This window comes from Capricornis sumatraensis, chromosome 9 (genome assembly GCF_032405125.1).
Source record: "Capricornis sumatraensis isolate serow.1 chromosome 9, serow.2, whole genome shotgun sequence".
NCBI classification, from domain to species: domain Eukaryota; kingdom Metazoa; phylum Chordata; class Mammalia; order Artiodactyla; family Bovidae; genus Capricornis; species Capricornis sumatraensis.
Window position 1 is genome coordinate 22,662,347 of NC_091077.1, and position 25,652 is coordinate 22,687,998.

At 36.9% G+C, this 25,652-nt stretch overlaps 1 protein-coding gene across 1 annotated transcript in view; it reads left to right on the forward strand.

Annotated features, from left to right (window-relative positions):
- Positions 1-25,652, forward strand: part of MEIKIN (meiotic kinetochore factor) — a 147,479-nt gene that overhangs the window by 98,835 nt on the left and 22,992 nt on the right. The window contains exon 12 of the mRNA XM_068981024.1: positions 23,992-24,112. Within this exon, the coding sequence (XP_068837125.1) occupies positions 23,992-24,112 (121 nt within the window). The remainder of the gene's footprint in view (positions 1-23,991; positions 24,113-25,652) is intronic.

Consider the following 25,652-nt stretch of genomic DNA (forward strand, 5'->3'; position numbering starts at 1 on the left):
TTATGGTTTTCTCTGGATATATGCCCAGGAGTGGGATTGCTGGATCATATGGTACCTCTATTTTATTTTTTGTTTTTTAAGGAACCACCATACTGTTCTCCCTAGTGGCTGTACCCAGCAGCAGTGTAGGAAGATTTCCTTTTCCCCACACTCTCTCCAGCATTTGTTTGTAGATTTTATGATGTTGACCATTCTGACTAGTGGAAGTGATAACTGCATTGTAATTTTGATTTGCATTTCTCTAATACTTAGTTATATTGAGCATCTTTTCATGTGGTTTTTAACCATCCATATGTCTTCCTTGGAGAAATGTCTCTAGATCTTCTAACTTTGATTGTTTGTTTTTAATATTGAGCTGCATTAGCCATTTGTATATTTTGAAGATTAGTCCCTTGTTGGTTGCTTCATTTGCAAATATTCTCTACTGTTTTGAGAGTTGTCTTTTTGTTTTGCTATGCAGAAACTTTTAAGTTTAATTAGATCCCATTTGTTTATTTTTGTTTTATTTTTGTTACCCTAGGAGGTGGATTGGAAAATATATTGCTGTAATTTATATCAGAGAATGTTCTGCCTATGTTTTCTTTTAAGAGTTTTATAGTTTTTGGCCTTACATTGGTCTTTAATCCATTTTGAGTTTATTTTTGTATATGGTGTTAGGGAGTTTTCTTTTTTAATTATATATATGACTGTACTGGGTCATCATTCCTGCACAGGGTTTCTCTAGTTGCAGTAATGGGGGCTACTCTGTAGTTGTGGTGTGTGGATTTCTCATTATGGAGGCTTCTTTTGCTGCAGAGCATGGGCTCTAGGGTGCAGGCTGCAGTAGTTGTGACATGTGGGCTCAGTAGTTGCAGTTCCTGGGCTCTAGAGCATAGGCTCAACAGTTGTGACCCATGAGCTTAGTTGCTCCATAGCATGTAGGATCTTCTCAAACCAGGGTTCAAACCCATGTCTCCTGCATTGGCAGTCAAGATTTTTTACCACTGATCCACCAGCGATGCCCCTAGGGAGTGTTCTAATTTCATTCTTTTACATGTAACTGTCCAGTTTTCCCAGCACCACTTATTGAAGAGACTGTCTTTTCTCCATTGTATATTCTTGCCTCCTTTATCATAGATCAGGTCCATGGGTTTATCTCTGGACTTTCTCTCTTGTTCTGTTGATCTGTATTTCTGATTTTGTGCCAGTTCCATATTGTTTTTATTACTGTAGCTTTGTATTGTAGTATAGTCTTAAGTCAGGGAGCCTGATTCCTCCAGCTCTGTTTCTCTTTCTCAAGATTGCTTTGGCTATTTATGGTGTTTTGTGTTTCCATACAGATAGTAAAAAAAAAATTCTAATTCTGTGAAAAATGCCCTTGGTAATGTGAAAGAGATTACATTGAATCTATAGACTGCTTTGGGTAGTATAATCATTTTCACAATATTGATTCTTCTAATCCAACAATATGGTATATCTTTCCTTCTGTTTGTGTCATCTTTAATTACTTTCATCAGTGTTTTATAGTTTTCTTTTTTTTTTTTTTTGCTATTGAATAGAAACCATTTGTTTGTTTATTGGGTATTTGTTATGTATCAGGACCAGGTTGAGTCCTGGTGACATAGAAATGATTCAGAAGAACATTACTTACAATCTAGTGAGGTCTATAGGTAAGAATTTCAATAAGATCTGGGACAGTCAATGTTAGAAATGTTTCCCCAAGAAAAGAATTAAGACCTGAGCTTTGCATATTAGTACTGGTTTTAGTGATGATAGAACTTAAGCAAATTTCTGGGCTTAATTTCCTCATTTTATATTTCAGCCTACAACATAAAAGATGTTTGCTATACCCAAGGATTCAATTTCTACTTACATAGAATCATTATTTAACAATCAAATGATTAATGATCACCTTCCAAAAAATGCCCTTAAATGGTGAAACTTGTTTACACATGTTATAATCACACATATCCCAGCATCTTGACATTACAGCTCTCTTTTTGAATTTTTCTGCCTGTCTTCTTTCTTTCTTGTTAAATTTTCAAGTGCAGTTTTAACTGTAATTGCAATCAAATTATACACATAATGATGTTTTTAGGACTACAGATGTTGAGAATCAGACATTAATCATAACACTCAATTAACAACACACTCTTATTATTGTTTCATGCCCTAATATTTTGCATCCTTGTGTTGTTCTTTGTGAATTCAGTACAACATAGGCATTTTGATGTTGCCACTTAGTCTTAATAAATATTATTAGTATCATCAATTAGATATTGCTGTTGAATATATGAGTTGTCAGGCTTTATGACTTTCAAGTGCTTTACACTCTGACGTATTCTCAACTATGTAAGTTTTCCCAGAAGTAAAGCAACTAGGAAGTTGCCAGAATCCAAGGACTGAGGACTTTTCTTGACTTTGGCCATGAAAAGGACATGTCAAAGAAGTTATGCTCTGATAATCATGCTGGCTGACTCCATCAACCTCTTAACCACTTGTGATACCACATCTATGTATATGGTTGCAGGAATGATATTGCAGTTATCATGTTAGAATTATCATTCTTTTAAAAATTAATAGATCAGATGTAGAGAACATTTCGGAGAGGGGAATGGCAACCCACTCCAGTACTCTTGCCTGGAAAATCCCATGTATGGAGTAGTCTGGAAGGCTGCAGTCCATGGGGTCACTGAGGGTCAGACACGACTGAGCGACTTCACTTTCACTTTTCACTTTCCTGCATTGGAGAAGGAAATGGCAACCCACTCCAGTGTTCTTGCCTGGAGAATCCCAGGGACAGGGGAGCCTGGTGGGCTGCCGTCCATGGGGTCGCACAGAGTCGGACATGACTGAAGTGACTTAGCAGTAGCAGTAGAGAACATTCGTATGGATACCAAAGGAGGAAGAGGGGTAGAGCTGGATTGAGAGATTGGGATTAACATATAGTTTAGTTGCTGAGTTATGTCCAACTCTTTTGAGACCCCATGGACTGTAGCCCACCAGACTCCTCTGTCTATGGGATTTCCCAGGAAAGAATACTGGAGTGGGTTGCCATTTCCTTCTCCAGGGAATCTTCCCCACCCAGAGATTGAACCTGCCCCTCCTTCATTGGTTTATCACTGAGCCACCTGAGAAACCTAAATATATGTACTACTATGTATAAAATACATAACTAATGAGAACAGACTGTATAGGACAGTAAACTGTATAGTATAGGACTGTAAAGGACAGTAAACTCTACTCAATGCTCTGTGGTCACCTACATGGGAAGGAAATCCAAAAAAGGAAGGGATATATGTATACATACAGCTGATTTACTTTGCTGTACAGAAGAAACTAACACAATATTATAAAGCAATTATACTCAAATTTTTAAAAAAGTTAAATACACTTTAAACTACTGGGAATATCTTGAAAAATTAATATTTTTCTCCAATAAATAATTTTACAGGAAAAAAGTACCTTATAGTTTTCTGAGTACAGGTCATTTTCCTCCTTAGATAGGTTTATTCCTAGGTATTTTATACTTTTTGATGTGATGGTACATAGGATTGCTTTCCTTGATTTATTTTTCTTATCTTTTGTTTCTAGTATATAGGAATGCAAGAGATTTCTGTGTATTAATTTTGTATTTTGCAACTTTACTAAACGCATTAATAAATTCTAGTAGTTTTCTGGTAGCATTTTTAGGATTTTCTGTGTATAGTATCATGTCATCCACAAACAGTAACAATTTTACTTCTTCCTTTCCAATTTGGATTGCTTTTATTTCTTTTTCTTCTCTAATTGTTGTGGCTAGGACTTTCAAAACTGTGTTGTATAACAGTGGCAAGAGTAGTCATCCTTGTGTTGTTCCTGATGTCAGAGGAAATACTTTCAGCTTTTCATCACTGAGAATGATGTTTGCAGTAGGTTTGTCATATATGGCTTTATTATGATGAGGTAGCCCCTCCTTTTTTTGGATTGCCTCTATGTATACTCTATGGAGTGTTTTAATCATAAATAAGTACTGAATTTTGTCATAAGCTTTTTCTGCTTCTATTGAAATGATCATATGGTCTTTATTCTTCAGTTTGTTGATGTGATGTACACATTGATTGATTTGCAGACATTGAAAAATCTTTGTATCCTTAGGATAAATTCCACCTGATCATTGTATGCAATGTTTTTAACTTTTTGTTGAATTTGGTTTTCTAGTATTTTGTTAAGGACTTGTTTGTCTATATGATATGTTCATCAGTGGGCTGTAATTTCCTTTTTTTGTGATATCTTTGTCTGATTTTGGTATCAGAGTGATAATGGGCTTGTAGAATGAGCTTGGGCGTCTTCCTTCCTCTGCAGGGTTTTGGAAGAATTTCAGAAGTATAAGTATTAATTCTTCTCTAAATGTTTCATAGAATTCGCCTGTAAAGCCATCTGGTCCTGAACTTCTGTTTGTTGGAAGATTTTTACTCACAGTTTCAATTTCAATATTTGTTACTGGTCTGTTCATATTTTCTACTTTTTCCTGGTTCAGTCTTGGAAGGTTGTACATTTATAAGAATTTGTCATTTCTTCTAGGTTATCCATTTTTTTGGTGTACAGTTGCTCATAGTAGTCTCTTATGGCGTAGAGTTGGTTATAGTAGTCTCTTATGATCCTTTGTATTTCTTTGGTGTCTGTTGTAACTTTTTCTTTTTCATTTCTAATTTTATTGATTTGGGCCTTCTCCTTTTTTCCTTGATGTGTCTAGCTAAAGGTTTACCAGTTTTGTTGAGCTTCTCAAAGAACCAGTTTTTCATTTCATTGATCTTTGCTATTGTGTTCTTTGTATTTCATTTATTTTTGCTCTAAGTTTTATGATTTCATTCCCTCTACTAACTTTGGGTTTTGTTTGTTCTTCTTCTCTGGTTGCTGTAGATATAAGGGTAGGTTGCTTATATGAAATTTTTGTTATTTCTTAAGATTGTTCTGTATGTTCTTCCCTCTTAGAATTGTTTTTGCTATGTCCTGTAGGTTTTGGATCATCATGTTTTTATTGTCATTTGTCTTTGGGCTAGGACTTTCAAAACTATGGTGAATAATAATAACAAGAGTGGACATCCTTGTCTTGTTCCTGTATCTGATGTCTCTAGGTATTTTTTAAATTTCCACTTTGATTTCCTCTGTGATCCATTGATTATTTAGTAACATATTGCTTAGGCTCCACGTGCTTGTGGATTTTTTTTTCAATTAATTGATTTCTAATCTTACAGTATTGTGGTTGGAAAAGATGCTTGATATGATTTCAGTTTTCTTAAATTTACTGAGGCTTGATTTATGGCCCAAGATGGGATCTATCCTGGAGAATGTTCTGTGTGCACTTGAGAAGAAAGTATGTTTTGCCACTTTTGATTGGAATATCCTATAAATATCAGTTAATTCTGTTTGGTCTCATGTGTCACTTAAGGGTTGCTGCTGCTGCTAAGTCGCTTCAGTCGTGTCCGACTCTGTGCGACCCCATAGACGGCAGCCCACCAGGCTCCCCCGTCCCTGGGATTCTCCAGGCAAGAACACTGGAGTGGGTTGCCATTTCCTTCTCCAATGCATGAGAGTGAAAAGTGAAGTGAAGTCGCTCAGTCGTGTCCGACTCTTAGCGACCCCACAGACTGCAGCCCACCAGGCTCCTCTGTCCATGGGATTCTCCAGGCAAGAGTACTGGAGTGGAGTGCCATTGCCTTCTCCCACTTACGGGTTATGTTTCCTTATTAATTTTCTATCTGGATGATCTGTCCATTGGCATAAACGGGTTGTTTACATCCTCTACTATTATTGTTTTACTGTTGAATATCCCATTTATGGCTGTTAGCATTTGCCTTATATATTGAGATGCTCCTATGTTGGGTGCACATATATTTACGATTGTTATGTCTTCTTCCTGTATTGATCCCTTGATCATTATGTAGTGGCCTTGTTTGTCTCTTACAACATTCTTTATCTTAAAGTGTATTTTGTCTGAGTATTGCTACTCCAGCTTTCTTTTGATTTCCATTTACATGGAATATATTTTTCTATCCCTCACGTTCAGTCTGTATGTGTCCCTAGGTCTGAAGTGATTCTCTTGTAGATAGCATATATTCAGGTCTTGTTTGGTATTCATTCATTCAGCCTGTGTGTTTTTGTTGCAGCATGTAATCCATTTACATTTAAGATTATTATCCAGATATAGGTTCCTATTGCCATTTTCTTAATTGTTTTGGGTTTATTTCTGTAGGCCTTTTTTCTTCCCTTTATTTTTTGCTATCTTCTCTGTGTTTCCTGCCTAGAGAAGTTCCTTTAGCATTTGTTGGAAAGCTGGTTTGGTGGTGCTGAATTGTCTTAACTTTTGCCTGTCTGTAAAAATTTTGATTTCTCCATTAAATCTGAATGAGAGCCTTTTTGGGTAGAGTATTCTTGGTTGTAGATTTTTCCCTTTAATTACTTTAAATTGATATCAGTCCCTTTTGGCCTTCAGAGTTTTCCCTGAAAAAATCAGCCGGTAACCTTATAGAGATTCCCTTGTATATTATTTCTTGCTCTTCTTCTTGCTGCTTTTAATATTTTTTGTACCTAATTTTGTTAGTTTGATTTATTTCCTTCATGGATCACAGCCTTGTCGTGGCAAAGGGGCTTATGTAACTCAATGAAGCTATGAGCCATCTGTGCAAGGCCACCCAAGATGGATGGGTCATAGTGAAGAGTTCTGATAGAATGTGGCCCACTAGAGGAGGTAATGGCGAACCACTTCAGTATACATGCTGTGAGAACCCCATGAACAGTATGAAAAGACAAAAATATATAAAATTGGAAGATGAGGCACCCCCCCAGGCTGGAAGGTATCTAATATGCTACTGGGAAAGGGTGGAGAGCAATTAATAATAGCTCATGAAAGAATGAAAAGGCTGGGCCAAAGCAGAAGCACCCCTCAGTTGTGGATGTGTCTGGTGGTGAGAGTCAAGTCCGATGCTATAAAAAACAGTATTGCATAGGAACCTGGAATGTTAAGTCCATGAATCAAGGTAAATTGGATGTGGTCAAGGAGGAGATGGCAAGAGTGAACATTAACATCTTAGGAATCAGTGAACTAAAATGGATAGGAATGGGAAAATTTAATTCATACGACCATTATATCTACTACTGTGGGCAAGAATAGCTGAGAAGAAATGGAGTAGCCCTGATAGTCAACAAAAGAGTCCAAAATGCAGTACTTGGGTGCAATCTCAAAAATGACAGAATGATCTCAGTTCATTTCCAAGGCAAACCATTCAAGATCACAAGTCTATGCCTGCAAGACCTCCTAGAACTAACATAAAAAAAAAGATGTCATTTTCATCATAGGTAATTGGAATGCAAAAGTAGGAAGTCAAGAGATACCTGGAGTAACAGGCAAGTTTGGCCTTGGAGTACAAAGTGAAGCAGTGCAAAGGCTAACAGAGTTTTGTCAAGAGAACACACTGGTCATAGCAAACACTCTTTCCAACAATATGAGAGATGACTCTACACATGGACATCACCAAATGATCAATACTGAAATCAGATAGATTATATTCTTTGCAGCTGAAGATGGAGAAGCTCTAAACAGTCAGCAAAAACAAGACTGGGAGCTGACTGTAGCTCAGTTCATCAGCTCCTTATTGCAAAATTCAGGCTTAAATTGAAGAAAGCAGGGAAAACCACTAGGCCATTTAGATATGACCTAAGTCAAATCCCTTATCATTATACAATAGAGGTGATGAATAGATTCTAAGGATTAGATCTGGTGGATAGAGTTCCTGAAGAACTCTGGACAGAGATTTGTAACACTGTGCAGGAGGCCATGACCAAAACCATTCCAGAGAAAAAGAAATGCAAGAAAGCACAGTGGTTGTCTGAGGAGGTTTTACAAATAGCTGAGGAAAGGAGAGAAGTGAAAGCAAGGGAGAAGGGGAAAGATACATCCAACTGATTGTAGAGTTCCAGAGAATAGCAAGGAGAGGTAAGAAGGTCTTCTTAAATGAACAATACAAAGAAGTAGAAGAAATCAATAGAATGGGAAAGACTAATTGCTGCTGCTGCTGCTGCTAAGTCGTTTCAGTCATGTTTAACTCTGTGCGACCAACTAGAGATCTCTTCAAAAACATTGGAGGTATCAAGGGAACATTTCATGCAAGGATTGGCACAGTAAAGGTCAGAAATGTTAAGGACCTATCAGATGCAGAAGATATTATGAAGAGGTGGCAAGAATTCACAGAACTATACAAAAAAAGTTTTAATGACCAGAATAACCACAATGGTGTGTTCACTCACCTAGAGCCAGACATCCTGGAGTATGAAGTCAAGTGGGCCTTAGGAAACATTATTGCAAACAAAGCTAGTGGAAGTGATGGCATTCCAGCTGAACTATTTCAAATCCTAAAAGATGGTGCTGTTAAAGTGCTGTACTCAATATGTCAGCAAATTTGGAAAACTCAGCAGTGGCCACAGGACTGGAAAATGTCAGTTTTCATTCCAGTCTCAAAGAAAGGCAATGCCAAAGAATGTTCAAACTACCAGAGAATTGCAGTCTTTTAAAATGCTAGTAAGGTTATGCTCAAAATCCTTCAAGCCAGGCTTTAGCAGTATGTGAACCAAGAACTTTCAGATATACAATCTGGGTTTAGGAAAGTGTCAGAAGAACAAGAAATGAAATTGCCCACATTCATTGGATCATAGAGAAACCAAGGGAATTCCAGGAAAACATCTACTTCTGCTTCATTGTCTACATGAAAGCGTTTGACTGGGTTAATCACAACAAACTGTGGAAAATTCTTAAAGAGAGGAATAACAGACCACCTTATCTGTCTCCTGAGAAACTTGTATGGGGGTCAAGAAGCAACAGTTAAAACCTTACATGGAACAACTGATTGGTTCAAAATTGAGAAGGGGGTACTGCAAGGCTGTATATTGTCAACCTGCTTATTTAACTTATATGCAGAGTACATCATGTGAAATGCCAGCCTAAAACTAAGTAAAAAATTTTTTTTAATAATTTTTTCTCTGTGAGGGTTAAAGGATCTTTTCCTTATCTTTGGTGTCTTGAAATTTCATTATCATGTATTAACACTTTGGTATATGTTTTTGTTCATGCATGTGGTAGAACACAGTGGATTTCTTTTAACCTGGAAACAAATACTTTGGTTTGGGGAATTTTTTCATATTATTTCTTCAATAATCTCCTCTCTGCATTTTCCCCTTTTTCTGGAACATCTATTATTTGCATAGTGGACTTCCTATACCAGCCCTCTCAATTTCTTATCTTTAAAATAATATCTTTATCGTTTTGTTCTGCTCTCTGGGAGATGTCCTCAGTTTTATCTTCCACATCTTTTATTGACAATTTTGTATTAATGTTGTGGCTCAGAATCCACCTGCCAATGCAAGGGACACAGGTTCAGTTCCTGGTATGGGAAGATCCCACGTGCCAGGGAGTAACTAAGCCCTTGAGCCACAACTACTGAGCCCACTCTCTAGAGCTTGAGAGTTGGAACTACTGAACCCTGCGTGCCCTAAAGCCTGTGCTCCACAACAAGAGAAGTCACCACAATGAGAAGCCTGTGCACCACAACTGGAGAGAGTATGTGTAGTTTAAAGAAAAAGTTAGATGGATACCCTTGTGCTTACGCACTATGCAGACAATGAAATAGAACATTACAAATACTGTCTCCCCGAAACCCAAGGAATCTCACTATGATTCCATGAACCCTGTCCTATAAGTAATGAGTGTCCTGAGATTTGTGCCATTCATTCCTCTAATTTCTTTTTATTTTTACAACTGACATCTTTACTAAATATTTCATTCCATGAGCATCATATATTTCCTAATTTAAGTGCTACTCAATATTTTTCAATAAAGTTTTATTATTTTAACTAGAATAACCTTGTATTTTTGTTGTTGTTCAATATATTCCTAGGTATATTATTTGATTCTTTGGCAAATTGTGTCTTTTTATCATTATATTTTAAAAATTTGTTTATGGAGTATAGAAATACAAATGATTTGTGTATATTTGTGTATATGCAGAACCCTGATGAATCTTGTTAATGCTAGTATATGTTGAATTCTTTTTGATTTTCTATGTAGACAATCATATCATTTTTGAATAATAACAGTTTTGTTTCTTCCATGAGAACTGTCCCTTATCGTCTTGGATAAGACCTCTAGTACAACATATTTCTTATTTAAGGTCTAAAAGGAAATTGTTTAAAAAGTTTCCTTGTTAAGCTTAAAGCTTGTACAAACTTATTTTATAGACAAGCTGTATTAAGCAGGATAACCTGTAGTAAGAAATAACTAAAATTTTTAGCAGCTAAAACAACAAAGTTTCATTTCTTGCTCATGCTATACATACCTCCATTGAGTTGACGTAGGGCCCTGCTCATAGAGCAGCCCCATCTTGAATATTTCTAGAAATTATGCCAGTGAAAAAGAAAGCTCTGAAATGCCTTACACTGGCAATTAAATGTTCTGGCTTGGAAGTGACATTCATTACCTCTGCTCAAACGTCAGTGCCCAGAAATACTCATATGACCTTACTGAATCAGAAGGGGGCTGGGGTACATCTTCTCCAGAAAAACAAAAACTCTTTGAGAAACGATACCTCAGGACCATCACCATCCTTTACTAGGTTGAGAACTTACCTCTATTTCAAGTTTTCTATGACTTCTGATAGCCTAATGTCATTTCCTTGTAAACTATATGTATGCAGGAGAGGGTTAAAAATATCAGGCCTGCACATTCCCAAGTTCCTCAGGCTTATCCTGGGATGAGGCTCCTGGGAGATGACCTCTAAGGCCTTGGAATACCAGTGGATACTAGGATAACAATGTTTTTGTATGTCCTGAGCCAGGCCAGATAGTTTATGCTAACAAGTGATTTATGGTAAACACCTGCTTTTGTTGCCTGAGGTTTTGGGCCACCTTGAATCAGTTTGACCTCTGGGGGACTGGGGTCTGAGTAGCTGAGGTCAGTCCTGCAGGCACTGCGTACTTATGTGACTGACTCTAAATAGAAACCCTGATACCATAAGGCTCACTGAGCTTCCCTGGTTGGCAGTACTTTGGGCTCGGGAGAAATAAATGTTCTCCATTTGACTTCAGCAATGAGTGGACAACTGGAAGCTTATCCTCCTGAATTCAAATCTGTATGCCTTTTCTTCTGGACTCCACCTTATGTGCCTTTTCCTTTTGCTGATTTTATCTTGTTTTAATTTTTTTAAAGTAACTGTTTAAATTGAAGTAGAGTTGACTTAAAATATACTGTTTTCAGCTATATAGCTAGTGATTCAGTATTTTTGTAGGTCGGGAAGATCCCCTGGAGAAGGAAATGATAACCCACTCCAGTATTCTTGCCTGGAGAATCCCGTGGACAGAAAAGCCTGGTAGGCTACAGTCCACGGGGTCGCAAAGAGTCGGACACAACTGAGCGACTTCACTCACTCACTCACTCACTCATTCTACTATAAGTAAGGTGAATGTGCTGACCACTGCACCTCAGAAACAATATTCCACTATAAGTTATTATAAGACATTGGCTCTCATTCCTGTGCTATATAATGTATTCTTGTTGCTAATCTACTTACGACATAGTAGTTTTCATCTGTTAATCCAATCCCCCTAGTTTGTCCTTCTCTACCATCTTTACTTTGATAACCACAAGTTTGCTTTCTGTATCTGTGAACCTGTTTCTGTTTTACATTTATATATCAGTTTGTATTATTATTTTTTAGATTCCATATATCAGTGATATCATAGAGTATTTGTCTTTGTCTGACTTAACTTCACAAAGCATAATATTCTCTAGGTCCATCCATGTTGCTGCAAATGACAGAATTTCATTCTTTTTTTATGGCTATTGGTCCTTTGTGTATATGTATTGCATCTTCTTTTTCCATTTGTCTGTTGATGGGCCCTTGAGTTGTTCACATGTCTTGGATATTGCAAACAGTGCTGCTGTGAACACACGGGTGCATGTATCTTTTCATTTTTTCTGCAGGTATTCCCAGGAATGGAATTACTGGATCAAATGGAAGTTCAATTTTTAGTTTTTTGAGAAGTCTCCATACTGGTTTCCATAGTGGCTGCACCAATTTACATTCCCACCAACAGTGTACAAGAGTTCCTTTTTCTCTACATCCTCTCCAATATTTGCTTTTTGTAGACTTTTTGATGATAGCCATTCTGACAAATGTGAGGTAATGTCTCATTGTTGTTTCAATCTGCATTTCTCTGATAAGTAGCCAAGATGAGCATCTTTTCATGTCCTTGTTAGCCATCTGTTTATCTTCTTTGGAAAAATGTCTAGTTAGGTCTTCTAAGCCTTTTTTTTTTATTGAGTTGTTTGTTTTTATTGATACTAAGTTATATGAGCTGTTTATATATTTTGGATATTAACTCCTTGTTGGCCATATCATTTGAGAAAACTTTCTCCTATTCTATAGGTTGTCTTTTCATTTTGTTTATGGTTTCCTTTATTATGCAAAAGCTTTTTAATTAGGTCTTATTAATTTCTTTTTGCTTCTACTTCTGCCTTAGGAGACAGATTAAAAAAAAATATGATCCAGAGAGATGATATGGGGTGGGAGGTGGGAGGGGGATTCAGGATTGGGAGCTTGTATACACCCGTGGTGGATTCATGTCAATGTATGGCAATACCAATACAGTATTGTAAAGTAAAATAAAGTAAAAATAAAATTTAAAAAAAAAATGAAAAAAAAATATTGCTACTATTTATGTGAAAAAGTGTTCTACATTTGTTTTCTTCTAGGAGTTTTACAGTTTCTGGTCTTAGATTTAGATCTTTAATCCATTTTTAGTTTATCTTGTAAATGATGTTAGAAAATGTTCTAATCTCATTCTTTTACATGTAGTTTTCTATTTTCCCTCAGAACCACTAGTTGAAGAGATTGTCTTTTCTCCACTGTGTATTCTTGTGTCCTTTGTCATAGATTAATTGATCATTGGTGTGTAGGTTTGTTTCTGGGCTTTTTATTCTGTTCCGTTGATCTATGTGTGTATTTTTGTGCCAGTACTCTGCCATTTGATTGCTATAGCTGTGTAGTATAGTCTGAAGTCTGGAAGGGTTATACCTCTATGTTTATTCTTTTATCTCAAGATTATTTTGGCAACTTGAGATCTTTTGTGGTTCCATATGATTTTTACAATCACTTGTTCTAGCTATGTGAAAAATATTGTTAATTTTGATAGGAATTGCATTAAATCTATAGATTGCTTTGGGTAATATGGCCATTTAAAAAATATTAATTCTTTCAAACCAAGAGCATGGGAAATCTTCCCATTTCTTTGTATAATCCTCAGTTTCTTTCAACAGTGTTTTATAGTTTTTAGAGTATAGATCTTTTACCTCCTTGGTTGATTTCATTCCTATGTGTTTTATTCTCTTTGATGCAGTTTTAAACAGGATTTTTTTCTTTCCATTATTTCATTATTTTTGTATAGAAATAAAAATCTGTTCTATAAAAAACAGGCTTCTGTGTTTTAATCTCACATAATGCAACTTTCAAAGAAGGCAATGGCAACCCACTCCAGTACTCTTGCCTGGAAAATCCCGTGGACAGAGGAGCCTGGTAGGCTGCAGTCCATGGGGTCACTAAGAGTCGAACATGACTGAGCGAATGGAATTGGTGTGAGTGGGCATCTTTGTCTTGTTTCTCAGTTTAGAGGAAAGACTTTCAGCTTTTTACCATTGAATATGATATTGAGTGGGCTTGTTATAAGTGACTTTAAGTAAGTTGAGAGTTTTTGATGAGAGTTTTTATCATGAATGGATGTTGATTTTTGCCAAATGTTTTTTCTGCATCTGTTTAGATGATGACATGATTTTTATCCTTATTTTGGTTACTGTGCTGTATAACACTGATTAATTCATGAATGATAAACTGTTTTCGTGACCCTAGACTAAAATCCAAATCCTAGACCTAACTGATCATGGTATATGATTCTTTTTATATATTGTTGGATTTGGTTTGCTAAAATTTTGTTGAGGATTTTTGCTTCTGTATTCATCAAGGATACCAGTCTGTAATTTTCTTTTTTTTTGAAGTGTTTGTCTAGTTTTGGTGTCAGGGCAACAGGGGCCTTATAATAGAATGAACTTGGGAGTATTCATTCCTCTTCAATTGTTTTGAATAGTTTGAGAAGGATAACTATTAGTTCTTTGTATGTTTGGTAAAGTTCCCTTGTGCAGCTGTCTTGTCCTAGATTTTTGTTTGATGGAAGTTTTAAAAATAAAAGGTATGTCACTTCTAATGATTTGTTTTTTTAAAGTTATTTGTTTCATTTTGGTTCAGCCTTGGCAAGTTGTTTGCTTCTGTAAATTTGTTAATTTCTTCCAGGTTGTTCAATTTGTGGGCATACGAACTGTTCATTCATTTCAGTTCAGTTCAGTTGCTCAGTTGTGTCCGACTCTTTGCAACCCTGTGGGTACTGCTGGAGTCCAGCTCTAGCAGCCAGGGAATCAGCCTGAAGGGATGAGCGGTGTCAGCAAGCGACAATGCAGCCTCTCATTCAGCTTTCTTGGACTGCATGTTTATTTCAAGCTTTAGGTTCTCTTTTATACTTTGACAAAAGCATTAGGTCAGAGGTTTGACATTTTCAGTTTCCCCTCACCCACATTTATTGTCTCCATAAATCATTGTTGCCCTTCAAGCAGAGTTTCTGCTTCAGTGGTTCTCTCAGAATTGTGTTTACTTTAACTTGTGATTACATTGTAACTCGTGCATATATCTGGGCTGCATACCACAAACCTCAGTTTATTTCTTATCTTTCTAAATCCTGTTTGCCCCTAGTATCCTGATCTCACTATCTCTTAAGAAGGCTTCTAGCTATTAATATCTCTAAAATTCCTAATCTCTATAAGCTATAGTAAAATATGCTAACATTACAACATTCCTTAAATCTTTAGCTTCTAACTATTTTTAATTATTCCTAAGCCCTAAATTCAGCAAACTCCTTTGCTATATACATTTCCTTCACAAATAAGTTTCAGATAACAATCCTTCCCATGACCTCAAGCTGCAGCCTACGTGCTCATCCTGGAACACTGTTTTGTAAAGATCTTTGAACAAATGTCAATGATTAACTTTATGAATTATTCTCTGAGCACAACTGCAGAAGGCTTTGTGCCTTCTCATGCTTCTCTCAAGAGCAATAAGCACCTTAATATTCTTTTCAGTCAACTTAGCCAAGGAAAGGAAAAAACAAGTCAGAATCACAAGACCTAGCTCCTTCATCCTGGGTTCGTGCCTGAGGGACAAAGAGAGGGAGTTGGGGCCATGCCTCCATTTTGTCAGTAATGCCTAATGCGGCTCCCAACAGGGTACAGCATGCCAGGCCTCCCTGTCTATCATCAACTCCTGGAGCTTACTCAAACTCATGTCCATTGAGTCAGTGATGCCATCAAACCATCTCATCCTCTGTTGTCCCCTTTTCCTCCCACCTTCAATCTTTCCCAGCATTACGGTTTTTTCAAATGAGTCAGTTCTTTGCATCAGGTGGCCAAAGTATTGGAGTTTCAGCTTCAGCATCAGTCCTTCCAATGAATGTTCAGGACTGATTTCTTTTAGAATGGACTGGTTTGATCTCCTTGCAATCCAAGGGACTCTCAAGAGTCTTCTCCAACACCTCAGTTCAAAAGCATCAATTCTTTGGCACCCAGCTTTCTTATAGTCTAACTCTCACATCCATACATGACTACTGGAAAAACCATAGCTTTGATTAGATGGACCTTTACTGGCAGAGTAAGGTCTCTGCTTTTTAATATGCGGTCTAGGTTGGTCATAACTTTTCTTCCAAGGAGCAAGCGTCTTTTAATTTCAAGGGTGCAATCACCATCTGCAGTGATTTTGGAGCCCCCCAAAATACAGTCTGTTTCTATTTCCATTGCTTCTCCTGTTCATAGTATTATGTTTTTTTTTTCTTTTTATGTCTCTGTGGTATCAGTTATTATTTCTACTCTTTCATTATTTATTTTGAGGCAGAGGCCTCTTTTCTTCTTGATGAACTCAGCTAAAAAGTTTATCAATTTTATCTTTTTTTAAAAACAGCTCTTGGTTTTATTGATCTTTTTTATCTCTGTTTTTACTTATTTCATCTTGTCTTTATTATTTACTTCCTTCAGCTGTTTTTGGGCTTTGCCTTTTCTTCTTTTTTAAATCTTTTTTTTCTTTTACATTTCAAAATCTTTAAATAAAGAGCGAAATTTTTAATATTATTTATTTATTTATGTCTGCATTGCCGTACATGGGTTTATTCTACTTGCAGTGAGTGGGGGCTGGTCTCTAGTTGTGGTTTTGTAGACTTCTCATTGCAAGGGCTTCTCTTGTTGTGGAGCACCAGCTCTAGGATAAGTGGGATTCAGTAATTGTGGCTCATGGGCTCTAGGTGGGCTCAGTAGTTGTGGCACACATGCTTAGCTGTCCTGCAGTATGTGGAATCTTCCCTGACCAGGGATTAAACTGTATCCCCTGCATTGGCAGGAGGATTCTTTACTATTGGATCACCAAGGAAGTCCTTTAATTCTTTTAAGTGAAAGATTACATTGTTTATTTGAGATTTTTCTTATTTCTTGAGGAAGGCCTTTATTGCTATAAATTTCCCTCATATAGATGTTTTTTGTTGCATCTAATTGGTTTTGGGAAATTGTTTCCATTTAATTTGTCTTGAGATATTTTTTTGGTCTTCTCTTTGATTTCATAATTGACTCACTGGTTTAGTAACATGTTGTTTAGTCTCCACGCATTTGTTCTTTCTCCATTTTTCTTTCTATAGTTGATTTCTATTTATATACCATTGTGATTGGGAAAAAAATGCATGATATAATTTCTGTCCCTTTAAATTTTTTGAGGCTTCTTTTGTGGCCTCTTTGTGATTTATCCTGGAGCACTTGCTATATGCACTTAAAAAGAATGTGTATTCTGCTGTTTGGGGATTTAATATCGTATAAATGTCTATTAAGTACACCTGGTCCATTAGGCCATTTAAGACCACTATTTCTTTATTGATTTTCTGTAAGGATGATCTGTCCATTGATGTCAATGGGATGTTAAAAGTCCTCTTCTATTAATATTACTGTATTATTGCCAGTTTTCCCCTTTATGCCTGTTAGTTATGTCTGCTTATATATTTAGGTGCTCCTGTATGGGTTTGTATATGTTAATGATATAATATCATTTTCTTGTATTGTTTCCTTTATCATTAAACATGATAATTAATCCTTTTTTTAGTATAGGATTTGTTTTAAAATCTTTCATCTGATATGAGTATTACTACCCCTACATTCTTGCTGTTTGCATGAAATATTTTTTCTATCCCCTCACTTTCAGTCTGTGTGTGTCTTTAACACTGAAGTGAGCCTCAGGTAGGCAGCATATTGAAGAGACTTTATTATTCCAATCATCCACCCTGGTTGGATGGCACATTTATTTCACTGACATATGAAGTAATTATTATAGGTATGTACTTATTACCATTTTATTACTTTTTTCCAGTTGTTTCTGTAGTTGCTTTCTGTTCATTTTTTTCTTCTTTTTGTTTCTACCATTATATTTTGATGATTTTCTTTAGTGGTGTTTTTAGTACATTTCTTTTTGGTTTCTCTGTCCATTGTAGGTTTCTGATTTGTGGTTATCCCTGGAGAAGGAAATGGAACCCACTCCAGTATTCTTGCCTGGACAATCCCATGGACAGAAGAACCTGGAAGGCTACAGTCCATGGGGTTGCAGAGAGTCACACATGCCTGAGCAACTAGCACTTTACCACAGAAATAATATTGACCTATAATTATATCGATTTGTTTTAAATTTGTATTCATTTAAGTTCAAACACATTCTGAAAGATCTAATTTTTTTTTACTCTTCTCCCCAACATTGTGTTTTTGATGTCATATTTTGCATCTTCATGTTTATCTTTTTGCTGATAATTGTAGTTGTAGTTGCTTTTACCATTATATTTTGTCTTTTAATTGCACACTGGCTTAATTAAATAATCTTCACTGCTTACTGTGTATCTGTCTTTCCTACTGGAATTTTATCTTTCCTCTGAATTCTTACTTCTTTTTCATTTAGAGACCTTTCAACATTTCTTTTAGGGTAGGTTTAATATTGGTAAATTCTTACTGCTTTTCCTTGTCTGAGAAGATCTTTTTCTCTCTTTCTATTGTAAATGATAATCTTGCTGAGTAGAGTATCCTTGGTTGCAGGTTTTTTTCCTTTTAAGACTTTGAAAATATAATGCTGCTCTCCTCTGACCTGCAAAGTTTCTGCAAAGAAATCAGGGGATAGCTGAATGGAAATTCACTTGTGTATGACTCCTGTTTTTCTCTTGCTACATTTGAAATTCTCTCTTTAACTTTTGCCATTTTAGGTATGACATGTCCTGGCAAGGGTCTGTTTAAGTTCATCTGGGTGAACTGCCCATCTGGGCAAACCCAGTGACTCTGCTGTCATCAGAAGTCTAGACTGCTTCTGGGGTACTGCTTGAGTAAGCGCCAGCAGCTGCCGCCACTGTCCCACCTGGGCTCTACCCTAGAACTGGGTCACCTTTGCATCCCAAGGTGGAGTCTCTTCCCCTGTGCTGGCTGTCACAGATCCAGTACCACTCTGTGACATGGAGTGAGCTGGACCAGGGTGCTTACTTGACTCAACTGGAGAGTACTGTGAGGCAGTTGTTGGAAACCCAGCACTTGCTGGGGCAGACCTTTGTCTTCCCTGCCTGGCATCAAGCCAGTTCATGCACACTCCTCATGAGTGAAGTCCAGGTTTCTCCAACCTTCCTATCTCTTCCAGTGGTTCTCCAACCAGCCAAAGGGACCAAATGACTAGGTTCTCCCAAGAAGACTCTGGTACTGTTCCATATCAGAAGGATGGAAAATGAATACTGGGCAGGAAAATTGTAGATGTCCACCTCAGAGTATAAATTTTACATTAGAATAGGCTTCTGTATAAACTTTATTTAAAATATGAGGTGCCCTTCATACATATGTGTCTCTGCTTCTGAATTCTAAGAGATAAGATATGTTTGAAAGAAATGGCATTTCTTTAATCTAGAGATGGTCTGCTTGATGGGATATTGTCAAAATTAACTGACAATTACTATTAAATTACCAGTGGCATTTTCCACAGCACTTTTGGTACTTGCTTTTTTGTTGTTATAATGAAATTATAGGAAGATGTGAAGTGTATTTTGTCACTATTTCTGCTTAAAACTATTCTGAGCTGAATCTTAAAGAATGACTCTGACACTGACCTTGACTCTGATCATTTAACCCACTACTTTGTTGTTCTTATTTGATGAGAATCTTGTAGATCTAATTGATGATCTCATCCTCCTAAGATCTGTATCTGTTTCTACTACAACAGGCGTGGCCCAGGTTGTGTATCAATTTAGGACCTCTCTGTCCCCCTTTAGTGATTCTGGTTTTGTGTCAGAATCTCATGTTCAGCATTCCCTTCTTTCTGTTAGCCCCTTACTGAGCCAGTCACTATGTCCAGGGGCACAGAATACATCGATTGTTTAGACTGGGTCTTGTGACCATGTTGATGCTTCGAAGTATTATCAGTGGTGCCGGGAAAACTGGAAAACTACATGTAAAAGAATTAAATTTGAATATTCTCTAACACCATGCACAAAATAAACTAAAAATGATTTAAAGACCAAAATGTAAGATCAGATACTATAGAATTCCTAGAGTAAAACACAGGCAGAATACTCTTGACATAAGTTGTATTTATGTCTTTTTGGATCCTCTCCTAGAGTAATGGAGATAAGAACAACAACAACAACAACAAAAACAAATGGGATCTAATTAAACTTAAAAGCTTTTTGCACAGCTAAGGAAACTATAAACAAAACGAAGAGATAACCCAAAAAATGAGAGAAGGTATTTGCAAATAATGCAAGTGACAAGGGATTAATCTCCAAAATATAAAAACAGCTCACACAGCTCAATATCAAAAAACAAAACAACCCAATCAAAAAATGGGCAGAAAACCTAAACAGACTTTTCTCAAAAGAAGATATATGGGTGACTAAAAAGCACATGAAAAGATGTTCCATATCACTAATTAGAGAAATGCAAATCAAAACTACAATGAAACCCTCCTACATTGTTGCTGCTGCTGCTGCTAAGTCGCTTTGGTCGTGTCCGACTCTGTGCGACCCCATAGACGGCAGCCTACCAGGCTCCCTTGTCCCTGAGATTCTCCAGGCAAGAACACTGGAGTGGGCTGCCATTTCCTTCTCCGATGCATGAAAGTGAAGAGTGAAAGTGAAGTTGCTCAGTCGTGTCCAGCTCTTAGCGACCCCATGGACTGCAACCTACCAGGCTCCTCCATCCATGGGTTTTTCCAGGTAAGAGTACTGGAGTGGGGTGCCATTGTCTTCTCCCCCCACATTGTTGATGAAAATCTAAATTGATATAGCCACTATGGGGAACAGTATGTAGTTTCCTTTAAAAACTAAAAATAGAGCTCCCATATGATCCTACAGAAAGTGAAGAATAAAGAAGAATAAAGATAAAGAAGAACCTCTTGATGAAAGTGAAAGAGGAGAGTGAAAAAGTTGGCTTAAAGCTCAATATTCAGAAAACTAAGATCATGGCATCTGGTACCATCACTTCGTGGCAAATAGATTGGGAAACAATGGAAGCAGTAACAGACTTTATTTTGGGGGGCTCCCAAATCACTGCAGATGGTGACTGCAGCCTTGAAATTAAAAGACACTTGCTCCCTGGAAGAGAAGTTATGACCAACCTAGATGGCATATTAAAAAGCAGAGACATTACTTTGCCAACAAAGGTCCATCTAGTCAAAGCGATGGTTTTTCCAGGAGTCATGTACAGATGTGAGAGTTGAACTATAAAGAAAGCTGAGCACTAAAGAATTTATGCTTTTGAACTGTGGCATTGGAGAAGACTCTTGAGAATCCCCTGGACTGCAAGGAGATGAAACCAGTCCATCCTAAAAGAAATCAGTCCTGAATATTCATTGGAAGGACTGACGCTGAAGCTGAAACTCTAATACTTAGGCCACCTGATGTGAAGAACTGACTCATTTGAAAAGACCCTGATGCGGGGAAGGATTGAAGGCAGGAGGAGAAGGGGATGAAAGAGGATGAGATGGTTGGATAGCATCACCGACTCAATGGACATGAGTTTGAGTAAGCTCAGGGAGTTGGTGATGGACAGGGAAACCTAGCATGCTGAAGTCCCTGGGGTTCCAAAGAGTCAGACATGACTGAGCGAGTGAACTGAACGAATGATCCTACAATTCCACCCGTGGGCATATGCCTAGAGCAAGCTATAATTTGAAAAGATACATGCATCCCAGTGTTCATTGCAGCACTATTTACAGTAGCTAGACATTAAGCAACTTAAATGTCCAACTTATGGTTGCCCAGGGGAAGATGAATGAATAAAGAAGATGTGGTATATTTATACAATGGAATATAACTTGGCCATTAAAAAGAACGAAATAGGCAGAAGACCTAAATAGACATTTCTCCAAAGAAGACACACAGATGGCCGACAGGCACATGAAAAGATGTTCAACATCACTAATTATTAGAGAAATGCAAATGCAAAGACTACAGTGAGGTATCACCTCACACCAGCCAGAATTGATATCAAAAAGTCCACAAACAATAAATCTTTAAGAGGGTGTGGAGAGAGGGAACCGTCCCTCACTGTTGTGAATGCACGTTCAGTTGCTTCCGTTGTATCCCACTTTATGTGACCCTGTGGACTGTAGCCCTCCAGGCTTCTCTATCCATAGGATTCTCCAGGCAAGTAACTGGAGTGGGTTGTCATGCCCTCCTCCAGGGATCTAACCCATGTCTCGTGTGTCTCTTGCATTGGTAGACAGGTTCTTTACCACTAGTACCAGCTGGGAAGCCACCCCTCAGTGTTCTTGGGAATGTAAATTGGTGCAACCACTGTGGAGAACAGTATGGTGATTCCTTAAAAACTAAAAATAGAGCTACCATATGACCCTGAAGTTCTACTCCTGGGCGTATATCTGGAGAAAAACATGATCTGAAAGGATACATGCACCCCAGTGTTCATTGTAGCACTGTTTACAATAGCCAATACATTGAATCAACCTAAATAGCCATCAACAGAGGAATGGATAAAGATGTGATACATATATACGATGGAATATTACTCAGCCATTAAAAAGAATGAAATAATGCCATTTGCAGCTACATGGATGGACCTAGAGATTGTCACACTGAGTGAAGTAAGTCAGACAAAGAAGGAGAAATCTCATATGATATCCCTTATGCTGCTGCTGCTGTCACGTCAGTCATGTCTGACGACTCTGTGTGACCCTGTAGATGGCACTCCACCAGGATCCTCCGTCCCTGGGATTCTCCAGGCAAGAACACTGGAGTGGGTTGCCATTTCCTTCTCCAATGCATGAAAGTGAAAAGTGAAAGTGAAGTCGCTCAGTTGTGTCTGACTCTTTGCGACCCCATGGACTGTAGCCTACCAGGCTCCTCCATCCATGGGATTTCCCAGGCAAGAGTACTGGAGTGAGTTGCCATTGCCCTCTCTGGACATCCCTTATATGTGGAATCTAAAAATAAATGATACACATAAACTTATTTAAAAAACAGACTCACAGACTCAGAGAAGGAATTTATGGTTGCCAGGGGAAGGATGGGGGGAGGGATAGTTAGGGAGTTTGGGATGAACATGTACACACTGCTACATTTAAAATGGATAACCAATAAGGACCTACTGTATAGCACATGGAACTCTGCTCAATGTTATGTGGCAGCCTGGATGGGAGGGGAGTTTGGGGGAGAATGGATACATATATGTGTAAGGCTGAGTCCCTTTACTGTTCACCTGAAACTATCACAATATTGTTAATCGGCTATATGCCAATAGAAAATAAAAAACATTTTAAAAAGAATGAAATAATGCCATTTGCAGTAACATTAATGGACCTAGAGATTATCATACAAAGTGAAGTAAGCCAGACAGAGAAAGACAAACATCATATGATATCACTTACATGTGGAATCTATAAAAGTGATACAGATAAACTTATTTACAAAACAGAAAGAGACTCACAGATGTAGAAAAGACAAATTTATGGTTACCAGTGGTTAAAGGGGGTGAGAGGAGGGACAAATTAGGAAGTTGGGGTAAACATATATATAGTACTACATATATAAAATAGACAACCAATAAGGACCCACTGTAAAGCACAAGGAAGTATATTCAATATTTTGTAATAACCTATAAGGGAAAAGAATCTGAAAAGGATTCTATACTATATATATATATATATATATATATATATATATATATATATATATATATTCCTTTTCAGATTCTTTTCTGTACTATGTACTTTTCTGTGCTGAATCACTGTACTGTATACCTAAAACTAACATGTTATTGTAAATAACCATACTTCAACTTTTTAAAAAGTTATAAAAGTAACCACTAGAAAGACTAAACATTAGTGCTTTGGGGGAAGAGATGTAAAGTGGTATATAAGGGTTATTTAATTTAATCCATCAATTATATAATAAATAAATATCTTCATAAAATTTCCAAAAAATTAACTGAGTTAGGAAATCAAGGAATCTATTGTTTGACTCATACTTAAATTCATGTTTTAATTCAGTAAATCCTATAAACTTTCTCTTCAACTTTGGAGTGCTTGAATCTCAACTCTACCATTACTTTTCTCTATGTTTTTTAAATAAGTTATCCAGCCTCTCTGAACTTAAGTTTCCTTGTTTTACAAATGGGAATAATATAATCTCCTTTGCTGGTTCTTGTGAATATTAAATAAGCAAATGTTTTAAAACCAATTATATAGTGTCTGGAGTGAAGTAAGCACTTCCTAAATGCTTTATATTGTGAATGTCTATGAAATATATCAATATTGAGACTATTTGCCTTTGAAAGAAAACAATCTATAGGTTTATTACCTGAAAAAATTATGTAATATGTTTTTTCAGGTTCCTTCAAATGCATCAGAAATATGTTATATTATTAAAGCATCACCAGGAACTAGACAAGTGGAAAGTAAAGGAATTATTGTAAAGAAGAAATATTCTCTTCCTAAAGATATACCTCAAGGTACTATAATATGAATGTAGAACCTACTTTTTGAAAGATACAAAAGATTTTTTTCATTGTAAATTCCTTATGTACCCGGGAATTAGTTATAAATTGTGTTCTGAGAGTTCTTCCATGAAGTGGAAATGGTAAAATTATTAAAAAGCTTGGTCAGTTTTCAGAACCTGAGTAAAATAGGTTTTTGAAAGTCTATTACTGTCATCTCTTAAAAAATTAGGTTATGCCATTGATTTAAAGTGTATTTATCTAGTATCCTTCCTCTTATACTGGTACCAAGTAATGGAGAGGAATTCAATCTCTCAAGGCTTCTATGCTCCAAATTTAGATTTTTCTGTACTTCTCTCACTGCGTATCAGACAGAATCTCTAATTACTCAATGAAGCTTGGGAACCTTTGAAAGGTAAGCAAGCAGTAAAGAAACTGAAACTTAATAGGTTATGTATAACTTGATCCTTGCCCCCGTTTCCTCCACAGAACATGCCCAGAGCACTCCTGAAGTCCACAGAGATCTTTTTCATTAAGTTCCTTGACTACTTACTTTAGTGATGCTCATTTGACACTTAATAATATACTGCTGGGCTTCCCTGGTGACTCAGATGGTGAAGAATCTGCCTGCAGTGCAGGAGACCTGGGTTCAATTCCTGGGTTGGGAAGATCCCCGGTGAAGGGAATGGCTACCCATGCCAGTATTCTTCCCTGGAGAATTCCATAGATTGAGGAGCCTGGCAGTCTACCTGACATAATTCATAATGCTAACTTTTTATATTCTTTGGGTTATGAAGTTTCAAACGACAGATATCACATAATAGACTTCTTTCTATCTCAATCTCTGATAACTTTGCAAAGTGGTAGGGAATAGTAGATGCTGTATCAATCAGGGTTCTACCAAAGAAACAGAACAAGTGGTATATATAGAGAGACACATATATGTATAGCTATATAAAGAGATTTATTTATAGAATTGACTTATGCAGTTGGAAGGTCTGATTGCAACCTGTAGGGCAGGCTAAAAACTCTTGGGCAGGAGCCAATGATACAGTAAGTCTTCTTTCTTCAGAGAAACTTCAGTTTTGTTCTTAAGTCCTTTCAGTTGATTGTATGAGGCCTACCCACATTATCAAGGATAATCTCCTTTACTTAAAGTTATTTATTACATATGTTAACCATAATACCTTTGTAGACGCACCAAGATTAGTATTTAATTTAATTAGGTAATGTTACCTAGCCAAGTTGATGCATACAACTTACCATCACAGTCCACTCCATGTCAACTATGCATTCATACACATCTCCTTAAACCATATTTAATGTCTAAATAAAGACAATAACAAAGTAATACTTCTGCCTAACATACTAAAGCTACTCTGAATAAAACTGAAAATGTGATCACTCCTTCCCCAGAAGAGGATAAAGTCCTTGGGTGATGTTTGTTTTTCTCCTTGATATCCTGTAACTTAGGTACTATGACATAAAGTTAAGTGCTATTAATAAAACTTATGTTACATGATACAGGCATGAAAGAGGGAAGAAAACAAAGATA